The following is an 18176-nucleotide window of genomic DNA, read 5'->3' on the forward strand; positions in this document are numbered from 1 at the left end:
AAGATCTCACAAAACTAAGTATCAGAGGGTAGCCATGTTAATCTGGTCTGTAAAAGCAGCAAAGAGTCCTGTGGCACCTTAAGACTAACAAGCGTATTGGAGCATGAGCTTTCGTGGTTGAACCCCCTTCATCGGATGCATCTATATAGGTGCCACAGGACTCTCACAAAACTAAGTGATTGGGCAACAAAATAGCAATATGAAATTAGCTACAACTATAAGGAAAGAGATCTTGGAGTCATAGTGAATAGTTCTCTGAAGACTCCACGCAGTGTGCAGCGCGGCAGTCAAAAAGGCGAACAGGATGTTAGGAACCATTCAAAAGGTATAGAGAATAAGACGGAGAATATCTTATGCCGTTAAAATAAATCCATGGTACCCACATCTGAATACGCGTACAGATGTGGTGTCCTCATCTCAAAAAAATATACTGGCATTAGAAAAGGTTCGAGGAGGGCAACTAAAATGATTAGGGGTTTGGAACAGGTCCCATACAAGGAGAGATTAAAGAGGTAGAACTTTCAGCTTGGAAAAGAATAGACTAAGGTGGATATGACAGAGTATATAAAATCATGAGCGGTGTGGAGGAAGTGAAAGGAAAGTTATTTGTTCCCATTAAGAATAGGGGCACCAAATGAAATTAATGGACAGCAGGTTTAAAAACAAATAAAAGGAAAGTTTCTTCTCACACAGTCAACTTGTAGACTCCTTGCTGAAGAAGGTTGTGAAGGTTAGGACTATAACAAGGTTTAAAAGAGAAGAACTAGATAAATTCCATAGGAGGTTAAGTTCCCATTATGGCTATTAGCCAGGATGGGTAAGGAATGGTGTCCCTAGCCTCTGTTTGTCAGAGGGTGGTGATGGATGGCAGGAAAGAGATCACTTGATCATTACCTGTTAGGTTCACACCCTCTGGGACACCTGGCATTGGTCACTGTTGGTAGACAGGATACTGAGCTGGATGGACCTTTGGTATGACCCAGTACGGCCATTCTTATGTTTTTTTGTTGTTGTTGTTTTAAACAACATATCTATCATCATGCTGCAAGTAGAGGACCAAAGCCTAAACTGTCAGTTCTGGCTAGGTTGTAGCCTAGATTGCCCTGAATTTGCTTGGTTTTGAAAAGATATATTATGCAGATTACATTTTAATAATTCCCCACCCCTCATACTATCTTTCACCAAACCCAGTACCTATTAGCAAAGAAGATCCACATTTTCTACTACTATTCACACAGAATTCCTTTCAGTTTGTCTTTCCAGGACCTGTCACTCATGAGAAGCTCAAGCGGATGGATCTATTTTTGTCTCTGCATTGGATTACAGACTGGCTGACTATAATTGAATTTAGTTAGTTTTTGGAACTGGTGTAATGTGAATATGTGCTATGTAGCACAAGTGTACTATGTCAGTTTCTTTTTCAGTCAAGACTATTTTCTCTGTTACACTTGATACTCCATGACAGAGGTGTACAGGTATCAGAGATTAATGTGATTTAACTCCAGTGTGAATTTAAGCCAAAGGTCACAGGTTGAAGTGAGAGTGCAGGAAATATCACAATGCCATAAAGATCAAAATTTGGTCATATCGGGTAGTTACAAGTCTTTACGGAAACACTTGGATCAGTAGTGACGAACAGCTTTGGTCAATGAGGAAAAAAAATCTTGGCTTCATTTGAGTTAACAATTCACTTGCTTCTTCCTAGAGAAACTGATAGGAGTTATGCACTATGAGAACTGTATTAAATATTGTCATGAATGGTGTTGGAATTAATATTTTAAATTATTATTAATAATAAATTACTATTTGATTTCCTGTATTAACTATAAATTCCTTTATTAATTCCAAAGGCCAAATGGTACGTTATGCGATTGCTTTAAAGATGCCTAAAAATCCTAAACAATTTACTACATTTAAAACAGTAATAAATAATTTAAAAGGATCTGATCAAGATACTGACAAATGGGCTAAGAGGTGCTTAGACTCATGCTGGTAGGCTTCAGCGTGGTCAGGTAGGTATTAGCAAAGAACCGTTTAAGAGTTGACTTTTTATTCCTTTTAACAAACAAGTGATGTTATTGCCAATTACTGACTTCAGCTAAAAACCAATTTAAGACAATTTACCGTTACGTCCAGTCTTAATCCAGATAAGATTTATAACCTCCTTTCTCCGTAAGACCTTTCCTCCCCCTCCTTCTTCGTGTCCAATTGTTTTTCCATTGCACCGCAGTTCACATAGATATATGGGATGGGAAGGTCACTGCTGGCTCAGTTTAAGACAGATTCTCTTTGATTGCAGATGGTTTTAAATCAGTCACTCCTATTGGTTAGAGGCCTTCTTTTTAGAAACTTCCCCTTATTACATTAGTCTAGTTCAAAGAATGACATCCTCCCTACAGCCTTAAAAACATTATTTTCAAGGCCTTCCTTCTTTTTACTAGTCCGGGCCTCTCTTTACAACATATATTTCCTTAACCAATAAGCTAACTTTATTTTTTAATTTTATACTTATCCCTAGCTCTAACAATCTGTAGGATAAGTACTGTTATTTTTTGATTTATGGATAGAAAAAATAAGCGGTCTGAAGATGTTCGTCAGTTCTTTCAGGATTCTGTTAAGAGTGCCTGGTTAATGTCAACTTCCATTGTATTGCGGGTAGAATTATGAGCAAAGCCAGCTGTCTCTCTGGCCAGAGCAGAATCCTAATACACACAATGGTATTTCCAAAGTACTGAATATATGGCACTTTAGTATCTACGCTTGCTGGAATTATGTCAAGCATGACTTTTAGAGTTATGGACTTTAAGGTCAGAAGGGACTGTTATGATTGTCTAGTCTGACCTCCTGCACAACGCAGGCCACAGAATCTCACCCACCCATTTCTGCAACAAACCGCTAACTTATGTCTAAGCCACTGAAGTCCTCAAATCATGGTTTCAAGACTTCAAGGTGCAGAGAATCCTCCAGTGAGCGACCCGTGCCCCATGCTGCAGAGGAAGGTGAAAAACCCCCACAGTCTCTGCCAATCTGCCTTGGAGGAAAATTCCTTCCCGACCCCAAATATGGCAATCAATTAAACCCTGAGCATGTGGGCAAGACTGACCAGCCAGACACCTAGGAAAGAACTCTCTGTAGTAATTCAGATCCCACCCCATTTAACATTCCATCACAGGCCACTGGGCTTTTTTATGCTAATAATCAAAGATCAATTAATTGCCAAAATTAGGCTATCCCATCATACCATCCCCTCCATAAACTTATCTGGCTTCAAGACTAAGCTTGATATGTCTTTTGCCTCCACTGCTCCCCTTGGAAGGCTGTTCCAAAACTTCACTCCACTGATGGTTACAAACCTGCGTCTAATTTCAAGTCTAAACTTCCTGATAGCCAGTTTATATCCATTTGTTCTTGTGTCCACATTGGTTGCAGGAAAAAAACATCCCGATGTGTAGAAAGAATAGTAAATCTGGCAGGCGACCAGCTTGGCTTAACAGTGAAATACTTGCTGATCTTAAATGCAAGAAGTGGAAGATTGGACAAATGACCAGGGAGGAGTATAAAAATATTGCTCAGGCATGTAGGAGTGAAAGAAGGAAGGCCAAATCACACTTGGAGTTGCAGCTAGCAAGGGATGTGAAGAGTAACAAGAAGGGTTTCTTCAGGTATGTTAGCAACAAGAAGAAAGTCAAGGAAAATGTGGGCCCCTTACTGAACGAGAAAGGCAACCTAGTATCAGAGGGGTAGCCGTGTTAGTCTGGATCTGTAAAAGCAGCAGAGAATCCTGTGGCACCTTATAGACTAACAGACGTTTTGGAGCATGAGCTTTCGTGGAACAGAGAGGAAACTGCACCTTCCCCCTCCTTCTCTCTCCCCCTCCAGACTCTTCCTGAGAGAGACAGTAAATTCTAACACAGAGAGAAATTAGCCTTTCTCTCCCCTTCCCTCCTTTCTTCCCACCAATTCCTGGTGAATCCAGCCCCGTCCCATGGGTCTCACACCAGAATAAAAAAACAACAATCAGGTTCTTAAACAAGAAACTTTTAATTAAAGAGAAAAAATTATCTTTTGTAAATTTAAAATGGAGTAGGTACAGGGTCTTTCAGCTATAGACACTGGAATACCCTCCCAGCCTAAGTATACAAGTACAATTAAAATCCTTTCAGCAAAAATACAAATTTGAACTCCTTCCAGCCAAATGCACATTTGCAAATAAAAGAAACAAACATAAGCCTAACTCGCCTTATCTATCTATCTAGTACTATACTATTTTAAACTTATAAGAGGCCTGAATCAGAGAGATTGGAGAGAACCTGGTTGCACATCTGGTCACTCTCAGAACCCAGAGAGAACAACAACCAAGAACTAACAGCACACACAGAAACTTCCCTCCTCAAGATTTGAAGTATCCTGTCCTGTGATTGGTTCCATGATCAGGTGACAGCGGGCTGACTGAACTTGTTACCTTTACGTCAAAGAGATTAAAGTACTTCGTTCTATTAACTCCTGCTAACTGTTTATGACAAGTGTCATGGCTGCAAACTTGCTGAGAGTGCAGTCCACACCACCCACAATCAATGAAGATATTGAACAATGGCCCCGGACAGCCCTTGGAGTATGCTGCTTGAACCGGCGAACTAGACATGGAGCCATTGATCACTACACTGAGCCTAATGATCTAGCCAGCTGTTCACCTTATAGTCCATCCACCCATACTTCTTTACTTACCGGCAAGAATACTGTGGGAGACCATATCGAAGGCTTTACTAAAGTCAAAAATAACACATCACTGCTTCCCTCATCCTAGGATGAGGGAAGCAGTGATGTGTTATTTTTGACTTTAGTAAAGCCTTCGTATATGGTCTCCCACAGTATTCTTGCCGGTAAGTAAAGAAGTATGGGTTGGATGGACTATAAGGTGAACAGCTGGCTAATCATTAGGCTCAAGTGGTAGTGATCAATGGCTCCATGTCTAGTGTCGCCGGTTCAAGCAGCATACTCCAAGGGCTGTCCGGGGCCGTATTGTTCAATATCTTCATTGATGTGCTGGGTGGTGTGGACTGCACTCTCAGCAAGTTTGCAGCCATGACACTTGTCATAAACAGTATAGCAGGAGTTAATAGAACGAAGTACTTTAACTCTTTTGACGTAAAGGTAACAAGTTCAGTCAGCCCGGCTGTCACCTGATCAGGAACCAACACAGGACAGGATACTTCAAATCTTAGGAGGGAAGTTTCTGTGTGTGCTGTTAGTTCTTGGTTGTTGTTCTCTCTGGGTTCTGAGAGTGACCAGATGTGCAACCAGGTTCTCTCCAATCTCTCTGATTCAGGCCTCTTATAAGTTTAAAATAGTATAGTACTTAGATAGATAGATAAGGCGAGTTAGGCTTATGTTTGTTTCTTTATTTGCAAATGTGCATTTGGCTGGAAGGAGTTCAAATTTGTATTTTTGCTGAAAGGATTTTAATTGTACTTGTATACTTAGGCTGGGAGGGTATTCCAGTGTCTATAGCTGAAAGAACCCTGTACCTACTCCATTTTAAATTACAAAAGATAATTTTTTCTCTTTAATTAAAAGTTTCTTGTTTAGAACCTGATGTTGTTTTTTTATTCTGGTGTGAGACCCATGGGACGGGGCTGGATTCACCAGGAATTGGTGGGAAGAAAGGAGGGAAGGGGGAGAGAAAGGCTAATTTCTCTCTGTGTTAGAATTTACTGTCTCTCTCAGGAAGAGTCTGGGAGGGGGAGAGAGAAGGAGGGGGAAGGTGCAGTTTCCTCTCTAGATTCAAGGAGTTTGAATCACAGTGATCTTCCAGGGTAACCCAGGGAGGGGAAGCCTCGGAGAGGCAACGGTGGGGGAAAGGGTTTACTTTCCTTGTGGTAAGATCCAGAGGGTCTGGGTCTTGGGGGTCCCCGGGAAAGGTCTTGAGGGGACCAGAGTGTACCAGGCACTGAAATTCCTGGTTGGTGGCAGCGCTACAGGTTCTAAGCTGGTAATTAAGCTTAGAGGAATTCATGCTGGTATCCCATCTTTTGGACGCTAAGGTTCACGGTGGGGAATTGTACCATGATAACACTAAACTGGGAGGAGTGGTAGATATGCTGGAGGGTAGGGATAGGATACAGAGGGACCTAGACATATTAAGAGCATTGGGCAAAAAGAAACCTGATGAGGTTCAACAAGGACAAGTGCAGTTTACAAAGTCATCCAGATCTTCCTGTATGATATCCCAGTCCTTCTCTGTATTGGCAATACCTCCCAGCGTTATGTCATCCGCAAACGTTATTAGCGCACTCCCACTTTTTGTGCCAAGGTTAGTAATAAAAAGACTAAACAAATAGTTAGAAACTCATGTTCCCCAATTAAGGAGCCATGGTTAAGAGACCTCTGTTTAAAGATTTTTATTAGATCAGGCTATCTTGTCATATTATTATCCTCTAAACTTATGGAACTGTATAGCCTCACTGCCTTTATGACTGGATGCCAAGAGAACTATAACAAACTGCCTTTGAGCTAAACAGTGACTAACCCTCTTGCAGTAAACTAAGAGGGGATGTGTGACGCGCTGTACCTCAGGGTAACACCCAGCACCTCTATGTTCATTCTTGTAAAATGACCATGTGGTATCTAATGCAAAGTTTGTCCTGTCATGTCAGATGTCTTTGGAAGGCTCATGATGCACTGAGCATGGTTGTTACAATAATGTTATAGGTTATAATTTCATGTATGTAGTTATGAGGCCGAAAATGTATCCTCATGGCTTAAAATAAACCCAGGCAAAAACTCTCCAAGAGCATTGAGGCAGTTCACACCTCATCAGGGTAGTTATAGCACAAACCCAGGCTCACAGAAAGAAAGGAGACTGGCCTAGGCAGCAACAAAAGGATCTGTTGGACTCTTGAGTCACCCCCCTTCTTTTGGTCAGTTTGAGACTGTGATGAGGTAATGCTCACCTGACTCTGAAGGGGGTGAGGGAGGGGGGGAGGCACGAAGCCATATAAGCTTGTAGCGTCCAGCAGGCATAACTGGACACTGCAAGACAGAGGTTCCTAAGGTTGTGTCGGGGACTGGAGATATTGGCTAGAGTCATTCAGTTGCACAATCCAAGGAGCAGTTACATGCCAGAGGCTGTGCGTGAACAGCCCAGGAGTGGGGGTTCTCACAGCAGAGCAAATTAAGACTGGCTCAGAGTCAAGGATTTGAGTGAACTAGTAGATCACTGGTCCAGATAACACCAGAGGAGAATGTCACAGGCATGTCTTATAAGGTATCATTTTAAATCTCAATTTGCTAGTCAGGATCATTCTGACAAAATTGCAGCACCACTCTGTAAAGTTACAAGAATTCCCTGTATGATTTTAACACTGTGTGTTCCAAACCCCACAGCCCTGCCCAAGCAGAAGTCAGCGAACAGGTATGCCCCAGCCAAAGAAATGTGTGCTCTGCTTAATTTGCATTTAAGCAGCAAATAGAGTCATCAAGTGGGAAGGGAAACAAAGAAAGCTCAAAAAGGTGTAGAAGGTGTCTGAAACGGAAGTGTCTGAATAACTATTTGAGATAATAAACTGGAATATTATTCCCTTTAAGAAATAACAGACTTTACATTATTTTGTACTCTCCAGAGAGAACTGGGCAGAATAAGACATACATTGGGGGGGGGGAATTCTGGTACTGGGGATGTTAGGATCATCCGCAAAGTAACCAAGCCTTGTGAGAGCAGAGTGTAACACAGGTGTGGCTGAGAGGCTGCAGTTACATAGTGTCAAACAGATAGCTAAGGGTTAATGTTTCTTTCACCTGTAAAGAGTTAACAAAGGAACCAAACACCTGACCAGAGGACCAATCAAGAAACAAGATTTTTAAATCTCAAAGGAGGGAAGTTTTGGCTGTGTGTTCTTTGTCTTGTCTCTGTTGCTCTCTAGTCTCTGAGGGGATCACTATCTCCAGGCTTTCTAATCTTCTGTTTCCAAGTTGAAAGTACAAAGGTAGAAAGACAATAGGCTTATACTGTTTTTTTTTTTTGTATTTACATGTGTGTAGTTTGCTGGAATGTTTAAATTGTATTCTTTTGGATAAGGCTGTTTATTCATTTTTCTTTTAAGCAATAACCCTGTATATTGTCACCTTGATACAGATACCATTTTTATGTCTTTTTTCTTTTTTAAACTTGTTGGATTTTTTTCTAGTTGGGCTCAAGGAGACTGAGTCTGGAGCTCACCAGGGAATTTGTGGGAGGAATTGAAACACGGGTGATCTTCCAGGGTCATCCAGGGAAAGTAACGAGCAGACAAAGGGAGGGGGTTGTTTCCCTTGGTTGCTAGACCAGGGCATCTGAGTCTTGGGGTCCCCCAGGGAAGTTTTGGGGAGACCAGAGTGAAGCCAGGCACTGGAATTCCTGGCTGGTGGCAGCGCTATCAGATCTAAGCTGGTAATTAAGCTTGGAGGTTTCATGCTAGCATCTCATTTTCTGAACTCTAAGGTTCAGATCTGAGTAGGAAAGCTATGACACACAGACACTTGACTTGTGGCTTGGATGGTGGAAGGCTGTTTGTGTGTGGCTCAGGTGGGAGCTACTTCACAAAGGCACGGATGACCCAGCTGCCCATTAGTCTGGATTGTACTGTGGTATGTCATAAATTCCTAAAGCATCTCTTTTAGAAAAACATCTAACCTTGATTTTAAAATAGTCAGAGATGAAGAGTTTACCATGACCCATGGTAATTGTTCCAGTGGCTATTACTGTCACCATTAAACATTTATGTTTTATTTGCAGTCTGAAAGCAGGTTAGCTAACTTGAGTTAAAAACACATTTATTTATTTACTTATTGCAGCGTAGATACAGCCTGTGTGTGTGTTCCTTGGGTAGGGGGACCAGATGTCCTAATTTTATAGGGACAGTCCCAATATTTAGGGCTTTTTCTTACATATATATACCCCCAACCTGTACCAATTTTTCACACTTGCTATTTGGTCACTCTATTCTTGGCCACCCTGCCAGCTCTTGCTGACACTCTCTGAGCAACTTCTGGGCACTCACTGAGTTGCCACCCTTTTCTAGGCCCAGGGTCCTCTAGTGTTCTCTTTGATCTTTCTCTTCTCAACCCTGACAAGACAGCTTGGGCACTAGAGGACTATAAGCTTGGCTATCATGTTTGAATATTTGTTGAGATGCTCTTTATTTAGAGCACTGTTTTACCTTTCCTACTTGGTTCCTCTGACAATTCCTTTTGACCTAACTCCACAACAAGTAACCTATCATGAAAGCACATAGACATGGAGCATATTAATAAAATAGATAAACTCATCACACACACTAATGCTGTGTGTACCAGCCTCATGCCCCTTCCCTCCACTTCCAGCAAACCTCTCTGTCAGAGATACTCTTGTTTACACATTGCTTTGAAGAGACAAAGATTCTCTATTAGGTTAAGATCTAACTTTGGGTTTCCACAGATATTTTAGGTGATGGGTTCTCTATAAAAGCCTAGGCAGGCTAGGTTCCATTCCTCTTCTGATTCCCCACGTTAGTTAGCTGTTCGGTAACTACACATTGGCTCAGATACAGTTTAAGGAGACTATTTATTCACTGATTAAAAGTCTGATGCGATCACAAATTTGGAAGATTTGGAGCACAGTCCAGGAAGTGAACATCTCACTTTAATGTCTGACCTGACATAGTAATACCTTAACATGGTGTTTCTAATGGGAGCAGTACTGAAAATTGTAAGATGAAAGGTACTCAGAACAGGCTTCACCATTTAAAATAAAAGAATTTGACAGATGCTCAGAAAGGAAACAACTTATTGAACAAATTGCTTGAAAGAAGGACAGTCTTGTGGTTAAGAACTAGACTGAGATGGAAACAATCTGATTTCAGTTTCCAGCACTGGCACAGACTACATGTGTGACTGTGGCCAAGCAAATCACTTCATATCTCAGTTCCCAAACTGAAGTGGGAATAGTAATACTGTTTGAATTCACAGAAGTGCTATGAGATAAATTTGTTTGTGTTCTGAGGTGCGCAGATACTATGGTAATAGGCACAGGAGCAGTTGGACTTTTATTCTTTGCGGCCAGGGGCAGGTGCATCTCCAGTCAGGCCAATGGAGCCACAAGTGCGGAGGAGGCAAATTCAATGCCTGCCTGAGGCTTGCAGTTGGGGGGTGGGGGGGGGGGGGGGCAGGCAATGCCCACTGCAACGCCCAGCTCTACACATGTAGGTCCTTATAAGTAACAAGATATATAATGCTTATACACCCTGGTTTATTGTATGAGCATTATGACTGATGGGTTCAATATTTGTTTTTAAAGAGGGAGTAGGAAACACATGCATTTTTCCTATGGAAGAAACTCACTCAATTATCTTTATTTTACAAGAAGCTAAATAGATCACATTCTAGGCAAACAGTGCAGAAATGGGGGGCATATGAATATTTTTAACAGCTGGAGAGTTATACACCCCCTACTTCACACTGAAAATTCCTCCAAAGTAAGGGAATTGGGACTTCCCTGTCTTATTTGTTCTACTCTTATCATACACAAAACCAGATGTTCCAAACAGACACTTCTCCCTTTCAACGGTTACTTACATTTCTTTCTCAATAGTATCAGATCACGTGAGAGAAAATGAGTGTAAGAAATAGCAATTCTTTGGGCATCAGCCCATCAACCTTGTCTGCATTACCAAGACTGATATCAAGAGTCTCAGGCCAGCCTCCACAGGCTAAAGCTGCAGTTGTCTTCAAGCAGTAGCTGGTTCTTCCTCATGCTAAGAGGACGATAAAGAAGCAGAGCCTCAAGAGTTAATCCTTTAGAACACAGTCTTATTCCTTTGTTTGACGGAGAAGAACCTGACATACATGGACTGCAGAAGGTTCTATGAAGCAGGGGCTCAAACAGGATCCCTTCTGTGATTCTCTGACATGATTCTATTTCAGGATCCCTAACATTGCATTAAGTTTATATAATTCCTGTTTTGTTTTTCCAAATAAATAAATTACAATCCATAGTTATCTGGCTAGCAGAAATTGCAAAGTCTTTGCTCAGAAAGGGATAGACTTGTAGAGCTTACAAGATCAAGAACCAGCCATTGTATACTTAACTAGCTGCATATACAAGCTCATCGTGCATCTCTGCATATACACACTTTACAACATAAAATGTTCTACTGTTCATACTCCATATTAAGTTTTAAAACTGATAAAAAATTGTGAAAAACAGCTGCATTTTAAAAGCCTAGCAATTACACTGTTCCATTAGGATTATTTAAGTGCAAAGCTTCAACTTTCAAAGTTCAGATTTTTAGAATTAGGTGCACACACACACAAAACAAGCTCCCCAAACCAAAAATCCCTCAAACAGGAAAAAGTCCCCAAAATGTTGTAACTCCAACTGTATAAAACAGCTCCAAGCATTTGTGCGCACACACTCATCTTGAGGACAACAAAAAGCATTGACAGTTTCAGCCAAAAGTGAGAGATGTTTGGGGGGGGGGGGGAAGAGAGACTGTTAAGATGAATTTAGAAAGGGGTTGCACAGAAGCATTACACAACCTTAACAGGAATTCAGCTTCTGGGGTGAAAGGAAGAAGCAGCAGCAAGTGCACAAGAGAAGGGTAACTTTTGTCCAAGAACACAGGTATAAGCACTTAGTCTTCTAAAATTACTGCAATCTTCAGGAGCACATAGGGCAGGCAGGATCTTGTTTTAACGGCTTGTTGAATATATATGTTCACCCTCCCCACGACAACTCAAATATTAAACAACACTTTTTTATCTAAACCCCCCCCCCCCCCACAAAAAAAAACACACATCCTGCAAGGCACTTTAATGACACAAGGGCAATTAATTAGAGCATCCAGAGGCTGCCGCATGTTCATCTACAAATACAGTCTATCCTTGCAGACCTAAGTGTCACACACTGGACATGACACACACCCAGCTCCCTGCCTGTCCATGCTGATCTGGACATACAGCAGGTTTTTGCTATAGTTTTTCCTCCCTACTACCAGGATTTGTTGTGGTGCTGGGTCTTCAGGCAGCCTCTCCATGCTAGCTCTGAGCTCAGGTGGAGCGGCGGCAGTAAAGCAGCAGCATGCTGTCCCTGGGATGGGACAGAAGCTTGGGCGGGCGGGGGGCGGAGAGGTAGAGCAGCGGCTGTTCCAGATCACCACCAAACTTCACAGGCATTGTAGGCAAACCCCAGACTCTCTGCCAGCTGCCCAGAGCACCCCCAGGCTGCTTCAGGCGCGATCCCCTTTTCACCCATCCTCCCCCAAGACAGCACAGGCTGCTTCAGCCTCAGTCCCCCGCTCCAGCCTACTGGACTGCCCCCACCAGTAACAACCCCCATGCAGCCCCCCCGCTTCCTCCCCGCTCCTATTCCCTGGCCCGAGGGCTCCTCGTCCCACCCAGCCGCCCAGGCTCCCTCCAGCACCTGCTGCCCGCTAGCTCCCCGTCCGGCTGCGCACCCGCTTCCGCGGGGCAGGGCTCACTCAGGAACTTTTGAAGCGTTTCCCGGACCTAGCCGCGCAGCCCCCGCAGCAGTGGGCGAGCGCAACCGCCGCCCCCCAGCGCCCCGGGGCAGACAAGGGACCCCTGAAGCCAGCCAGCCCGACCCCCGGATCACCTTGCCTCCTGCCGACAGACATGGTCCCACAACCAGCTCCGGCCGCGGCGCACGGCCCAGACAGCGCGCCCCAGCCTTCCGCCTTTCGTGCTCGGTCTCCTGCCAGCCGCGCCCACCCCGGCCGGGGACGGCTCCCATTGGCGCTGCCGGCGCAGGGGCGGCCCCCGCCAGGGTGCAGAGCGGACCTTCCCGGCATGGCGGCTGCGTCCGGATGGCCCCGCGCCGCGCCGGCCGGGGGAGCGCGGCTGCGCAGAGCGCGCGAGCTGTGTGTAGAGCGGGGTTTGACAGCTGCAAGCTCAGCAGCAGCCCCGGCGGCGGCAGCGCATGGCTAGCGCGAGGGGAATCGCAAGCGGTGCAGTGTCCCGACGCGTGTGATCGCTGCGCGGGGAGAATGTTATACACACGCTGCTCCTCCTCCGCTGCCACCACCTGCCCAGGCTTCCCCCTCACCTGACCCGCCAGCTAAACATGCAACCCGGCACCTGCTAAATCAGTAATGTACTAGAATGTCAGCGCTGAAAAAGGTAAGGACACGATGGTGGGTATCTTCTGTCTCATGCCGCTGAGTGCCCCGGGCTGGGGGCACTGCTGCTCCCGGGCTAATGTAGTGTGGGAACAGGGGGACACAGTGGCAGGATTTGCAGGACTTGGGGTGTAAGCATGAAGAGAGAGGAGTGAACGACTGGGCTGAGCGTGGGTCTTAGGCTGCAAAGTGTGACAGACTCTTGTTAAAAACAATGAGAAGTGCAGCTGCTGAGCGCGTTTGGGGGCGAAGGTACAGCTGCTGCTGGGCTTGTTTTGTGGGCGCAGCTAATCCTGTTGGAATAGTGGGGGCGGTGTGGCTGTTGGGGGGGGAGTGCATCTGGTGAGGTGTCAGGGGGTTCTTGTGGCATTCTGGTCCTGGCAGGCGCTGCTTTGCTGCTGTCGGATTGGCGGGGGCGGGGGAGGAGGGCATCTGCAGCTGTGCCTCAGGAGGGCAATGTTAGAGAGCGGCCGCAGGTGCTAGCAGGGTTGTTGCAGGTCCTAGGGATGGGGCTGCTATTGTTAGGTATCGGCGTGAGGGTTGCAAGAGGGAGTCTTTCTCGTTGCACTGCTTTGGGGTCGCATCAGCTGCTGAGCACCGCTGGGATGTTTGGTTTGAGCAGCTGCTGCTGGGGTGGTTGGTTGTAGCTACGCTCGCTCCGGTCCCAGCACTTCTGTGCTGATGAGGATGCAGCTGATTTTGGGGGCTGCCGCTTCGAAGCTCTCTGGGCTGCTGCCGCCGCTGGGTGTCCAAAGTGCTGACCGGCGGCACAAGGTGTGAAGCCGTCAGCTGCGGCTCTTCTTGCAGAAGGCAAGAGATGGTGACAGTTGCGCTTTTTGGCCCCGCGTGCAAAAGTGGAAACCATTCAGCTGACTGGAGCGTGAAATGGGCTGAGGGGATTTGCGATTAAAAGAAGCATTGCACAAAATGCGCGCGCACCATGACTAGAAACACACAGAGAACATGTTAAATGTGTATGTTACAGACTGACCGGCCGGGGGGGAGGGGTCCCCCTCCAGGATTTATTTCCATGTGGTGGGGCAGAGCGAGGCTTTTGGCTGGAATGGAGAATTGATGTGTGGGAAGGGGTACACCCTGCATCTGATTTCTTTGCCTGGAAGGGAGGAAAGTGCTGTAAGCGAGGATGGTGGCTTTTAACAGACCATCATTTTAAGGGTTGCTATGTGAGGATGAAACCAGAGAAAAGGCTAGTGTAATCAAGCCGCCTCCTCCACCTCGTCTTCGTGGTGTACTGCACTGGCGGCGGCGGTTCCCTAACGCGGCCAGCAATGAGTATTGGTCCTGGACCAACGGCTTGGAGGTGGGAGAATGCTGGGGTGTGTGAGATTATCCCGTGTGCGGAGGTAACTGATAAGGGGCTCAGCCCTGGACAGGGGTACCATGGAGAGGGCTGCGCAGCGTGCTGCTAAAGTGAAGGGGGGCGGGCAGGGACGAGAGAGAACGGGCTCGGAGGGAGTTTGGATTTGGCGAAAAGGGGGAGATCCATTTCCCTTGCTTTGATCGCTCAGTCCGGACTCTTTAAGAAATGGAACCGAGATGCTGCTGGCGTTGTCCCTTGCCCGGAGCTGGGGTGCTGCCTGTTGGGAAGGGTAACTCCGGCTTTGAGGGTCCGTTGGCTTGATCTGTGCAATCTGCATCTTGTATCAGAGACCAATAAGACTAAGGCAGTAAATCATATTGCGTGTGGCTTATCAATGTAACCAACTTGGGAAAGATGAAGCTCCAGTGACTTCCTGCCATCTTCCTAAACAGGGAGATAAAAGGAGGGACTGGGGGGAGAGCTACATAGATCGGCATTATATCCCAGATAGTGATCAGGGAATTTTGAGTATTGCTTTTCAGAGACCCAGGCTAAGTGCCTTTGTAGCAACCAAAATCACTGTCACTTGGCATTTTCATGCAATTGCATTGATGTACTAGACACATTGTTATGTAAAATGAATTATAACTATTAATAAACATAATAATTACTAATTTAAATACACCCTTTGTGATGGGGAATCAATTGCCAGCTACCAGCCTAATTACTTTATGGAATAAAGGGTTGCACAACTCTCTAGAAACCCCCTAGGGAGCTAGGACTACACCCACACTCTCCCCCTACTGTAACAAAGTCAGATCTAATCTCTATGTAGGCATATCATGACTGGAAAGTTAGAAAATACTCCTAATATGCCCCCCCGATATTTAGTTGCTCTTGGAAACTAGTAGATCATATAAGGCTTGTAAAGAGGAAGACCCAGTAGTCATAGCAGTTCAGGCTGTTGCCTTGATGCTAAAACGAAGAAGTCATTAATCAGGATTTTCTATCAGCCAAATTGTCTTGTAGTGGCTGCTGGTGACTAAGGCTGTGTTAGCAATTGCAACCATTTTCAGTGTGTTTTGTTCCTTTTTCTATTTCATGTTCATTCAGATAGTTTATTTCAGATGGTATGATCTCTTCCTTAGATGCAGAGAACAGATTAAAAATTTGTATGCACCAAGTACATATTGGAAGATGAGGGGAAAAGGAGGAGTACAATAGTATTCTGTAAGTATTCAAATCTTTCAGCTCAGAAATAGAAATAATTAACCCACCCCCCATCATTTTACCAAGCCCAATATGTTCAGTAACATCAGTTATGCAAAATTCAGCTGAATAATATGCCAACAAAAGCATAAAGAACTCCTAATCTTCACCTTTTAAAAAATGCTTCCCAGAGCCATTTTCTCCTCATCCCTCCTCTTTTCCCTTGTAACTCTGAGGGGTTAGGATCAAATGGATGGTGAAGTTTTTCACTAGAGTTGGATCCTCAGCACCCTTACAGCGTCCCTCCTGACATGGGTAGTCCAATTAACTTCGGTGGAAATACTAGATTTGAATAAGGCTTTGCAGGATTAGGGCTTTAAATTGGTTGTCTAAACAGTAAGAATGTCAACTTTAGACCAAATCTAGTCATTCTGATTCAATGGGGAAGTCTCACTATCCAAAGATGAAAGTATATAGATATAAAAAATTAGTCAAGATGCTGAGACTATGTTTTATTTCTTTCATTGTCCAGGTTTTGACAGAGTTTGCAATCTAATGATCTCACTATTAGGGCCCTGATTTTTTTCAATAGTGATTTGTGTTTTCTTATCCATAAACTCATATTATATATGTGTATATCTTCAAGTTGCTTTATACATACAACTAATGGCATTTTCCCCTAGTATTATAAATTCTTTTTTAACTCAAGACATTAAATATGCCCTTTTTGCAGTTTGTTTCCATTTGTATTTTACTACATCACAAGTTTAAATTGGTTTAATTGTCTTGGAAGCAAGTGAGAGTTGACACACTTCCAAATTAAAGCACTTAAAACAAAATCAGGTGGTCCACTAAACTTAAATCACTCTAGATTGTGTATACCCAGGAACAAGACCATCAAACTGAAGTGCTCTTTAATTGTTGGTGTGTTTCCATCTATATTTCTCTGGAAGCAACAATGCTGCATAAACTGAAGAACTGACAAAATTTGAAGAAATCCAATACTTCAGATTATCTATATAGGGTGATCAGATAGCAAATGAGAAAAATTGGGATGCAGGGATGAGGGGGGAGAAATAGTTGCTTATATAAGACAAAACCCTTAATATTTGGACATCTGGTCACCCTATCTATGTAGTACATGACTAGAGGTATGAACACTTCTACACCAAAGTTTTTCTTGAACATGTGAAGTAGTCCAACTGTGAATAACTGACAACCCTGGTGTGGGTTATTTTTTTCCTCAGGGTAGTGTGAGCTTAATTCTTTGTACTGTATCCTGGAATACACCATGGGAGTACATTAGCTGTAAAGGATTGATCTTAAGAAATGATTCTAGATGTGCTGCGGATGTTGGAATTATTTTCTAATGCAAATATATTCACGATACCTAATGTACAGCTGTCTATGCTATCAGTTTCCATTCAATATTTGTGTTCTCTCTGGAAAGTTATTAGGACAAAATGGGGGTAGTAGAAGATTTCCATTTTTTGTACTTTCAGAGCTCAGCAATTATACATAAATTAAACCTATTAAAAAGTCATTCCACATGGATTAAACAAAACATTTAGTTTCATGAATGCAACTTTATATTTTTCCAGCTGCATTATTTTTTAAAAGCAGCAAAGAATCCTGTGGCACCTTATAGACTAACAGACGTTTTGGAGCATGAGCTTTCGTGGGTGAATACCCACTTCGTCAGATGCATGGATCTGCTTTTACAGATCCAGACTAACACCGCTACCCCTCTGATTATTTTTTAAAAAGATCAACCAGATTTTACTACTTTGGCTTTTAAAAGGGATTTTGTTGTTTTTATTCATGAATCATTTTGTATGCCTTTGAATATATCTGGTCATAATTTAAAATTGTATCAGATGATGTTAATGATTTTGTGACAGAATGTTATGCACTTGAGAGTCAATTCTGAATGTTACGTTCAGACCCTGTGTAATCCTAGAATAAAGAATACATTTATAATGCCTGGATTATTTAACTAAACAAAAAATAAAGACTAGATCTGTCAGATGTAGTTGATTCTATTTGAGATTTTTTTTTAGTGTTTTTTTTCTTAGTGCTGTAAAATGATATTTGCATGCAGTTACACCTTTCAAGCAATATACCTAATTTCCATTAGGAAAAAATGTAGGACATCCTTATTGACTAGCTTCTTATAATTTATAGTCCTACTTTGCAGATTATTTAAATATCTAGTGTAATTTTAAACTAAATTTAGAGTGAAACCTTTTCAAAATAAGCACTCAATAAACAAAGAGTACTTAACAGAGGTGATCAGGAGCAGTACTATATTAAGCAAAAGCCAAAATCTACTGAGTGGAGTCCTGGCCCTATTGAAGTCAATGGCAAAACTCCCAGTGATTTCACCGGGGCCAGGATTTCACTCGCAGCTTTTACTTAGGAAAAAGTCCCACAGAATTTAACAGTGTTATATATGGTATATTCTCAAGAAAAAAAAAAGTTGCTTGATTAGGGTTTCA

At 43.5% G+C, this 18176-nt stretch overlaps 2 protein-coding genes across 9 annotated transcripts in view; one reads left to right on the forward strand and one right to left on the reverse strand.

Moving 5' to 3' along the window:
• The window catches only part of ERICH1 (glutamate rich 1), a 121960-nt gene extending 109228 nt beyond the window's left edge, over window positions 1–12732 (reverse strand). For all 5 annotated transcript variants that reach the window (XR_012655486.1, XR_004376183.2, XM_032798252.2 and 2 more), the window contains exon 1: window positions 12626–12732. Coding sequence is in view for 3 of the 5 variants with exons in the window: in XM_032798252.2 (XP_032654143.1) it covers window positions 12626–12647 (22 nt within the window). In the remaining 2 variants the exon portion in view is untranslated. The remainder of the gene's footprint in view (window positions 1–12625) is intronic.
• A 152-nt stretch (window positions 12733–12884) lies between these two features.
• DLGAP2 (DLG associated protein 2) overlaps window positions 12885–18176 on the forward strand; it is a 698632-nt gene continuing 693340 nt past the window's right edge. For all 4 annotated transcript variants that reach the window (XM_032798258.2, XM_032798257.2, XM_032798259.2 and 1 more), the window contains exon 1: window positions 12885–13149. Coding sequence is in view for 3 of the 4 variants with exons in the window: in XM_032798257.2 (XP_032654148.1) it covers window positions 13132–13149 (18 nt within the window). In the remaining variant the exon portion in view is untranslated. The remainder of the gene's footprint in view (window positions 13150–18176) is intronic.

This window comes from Chelonoidis abingdonii, chromosome 3 (genome assembly GCF_003597395.2).
Source record: "Chelonoidis abingdonii isolate Lonesome George chromosome 3, CheloAbing_2.0, whole genome shotgun sequence".
Taxonomy (NCBI): Eukaryota; Metazoa; Chordata; order Testudines; family Testudinidae; genus Chelonoidis; species Chelonoidis abingdonii.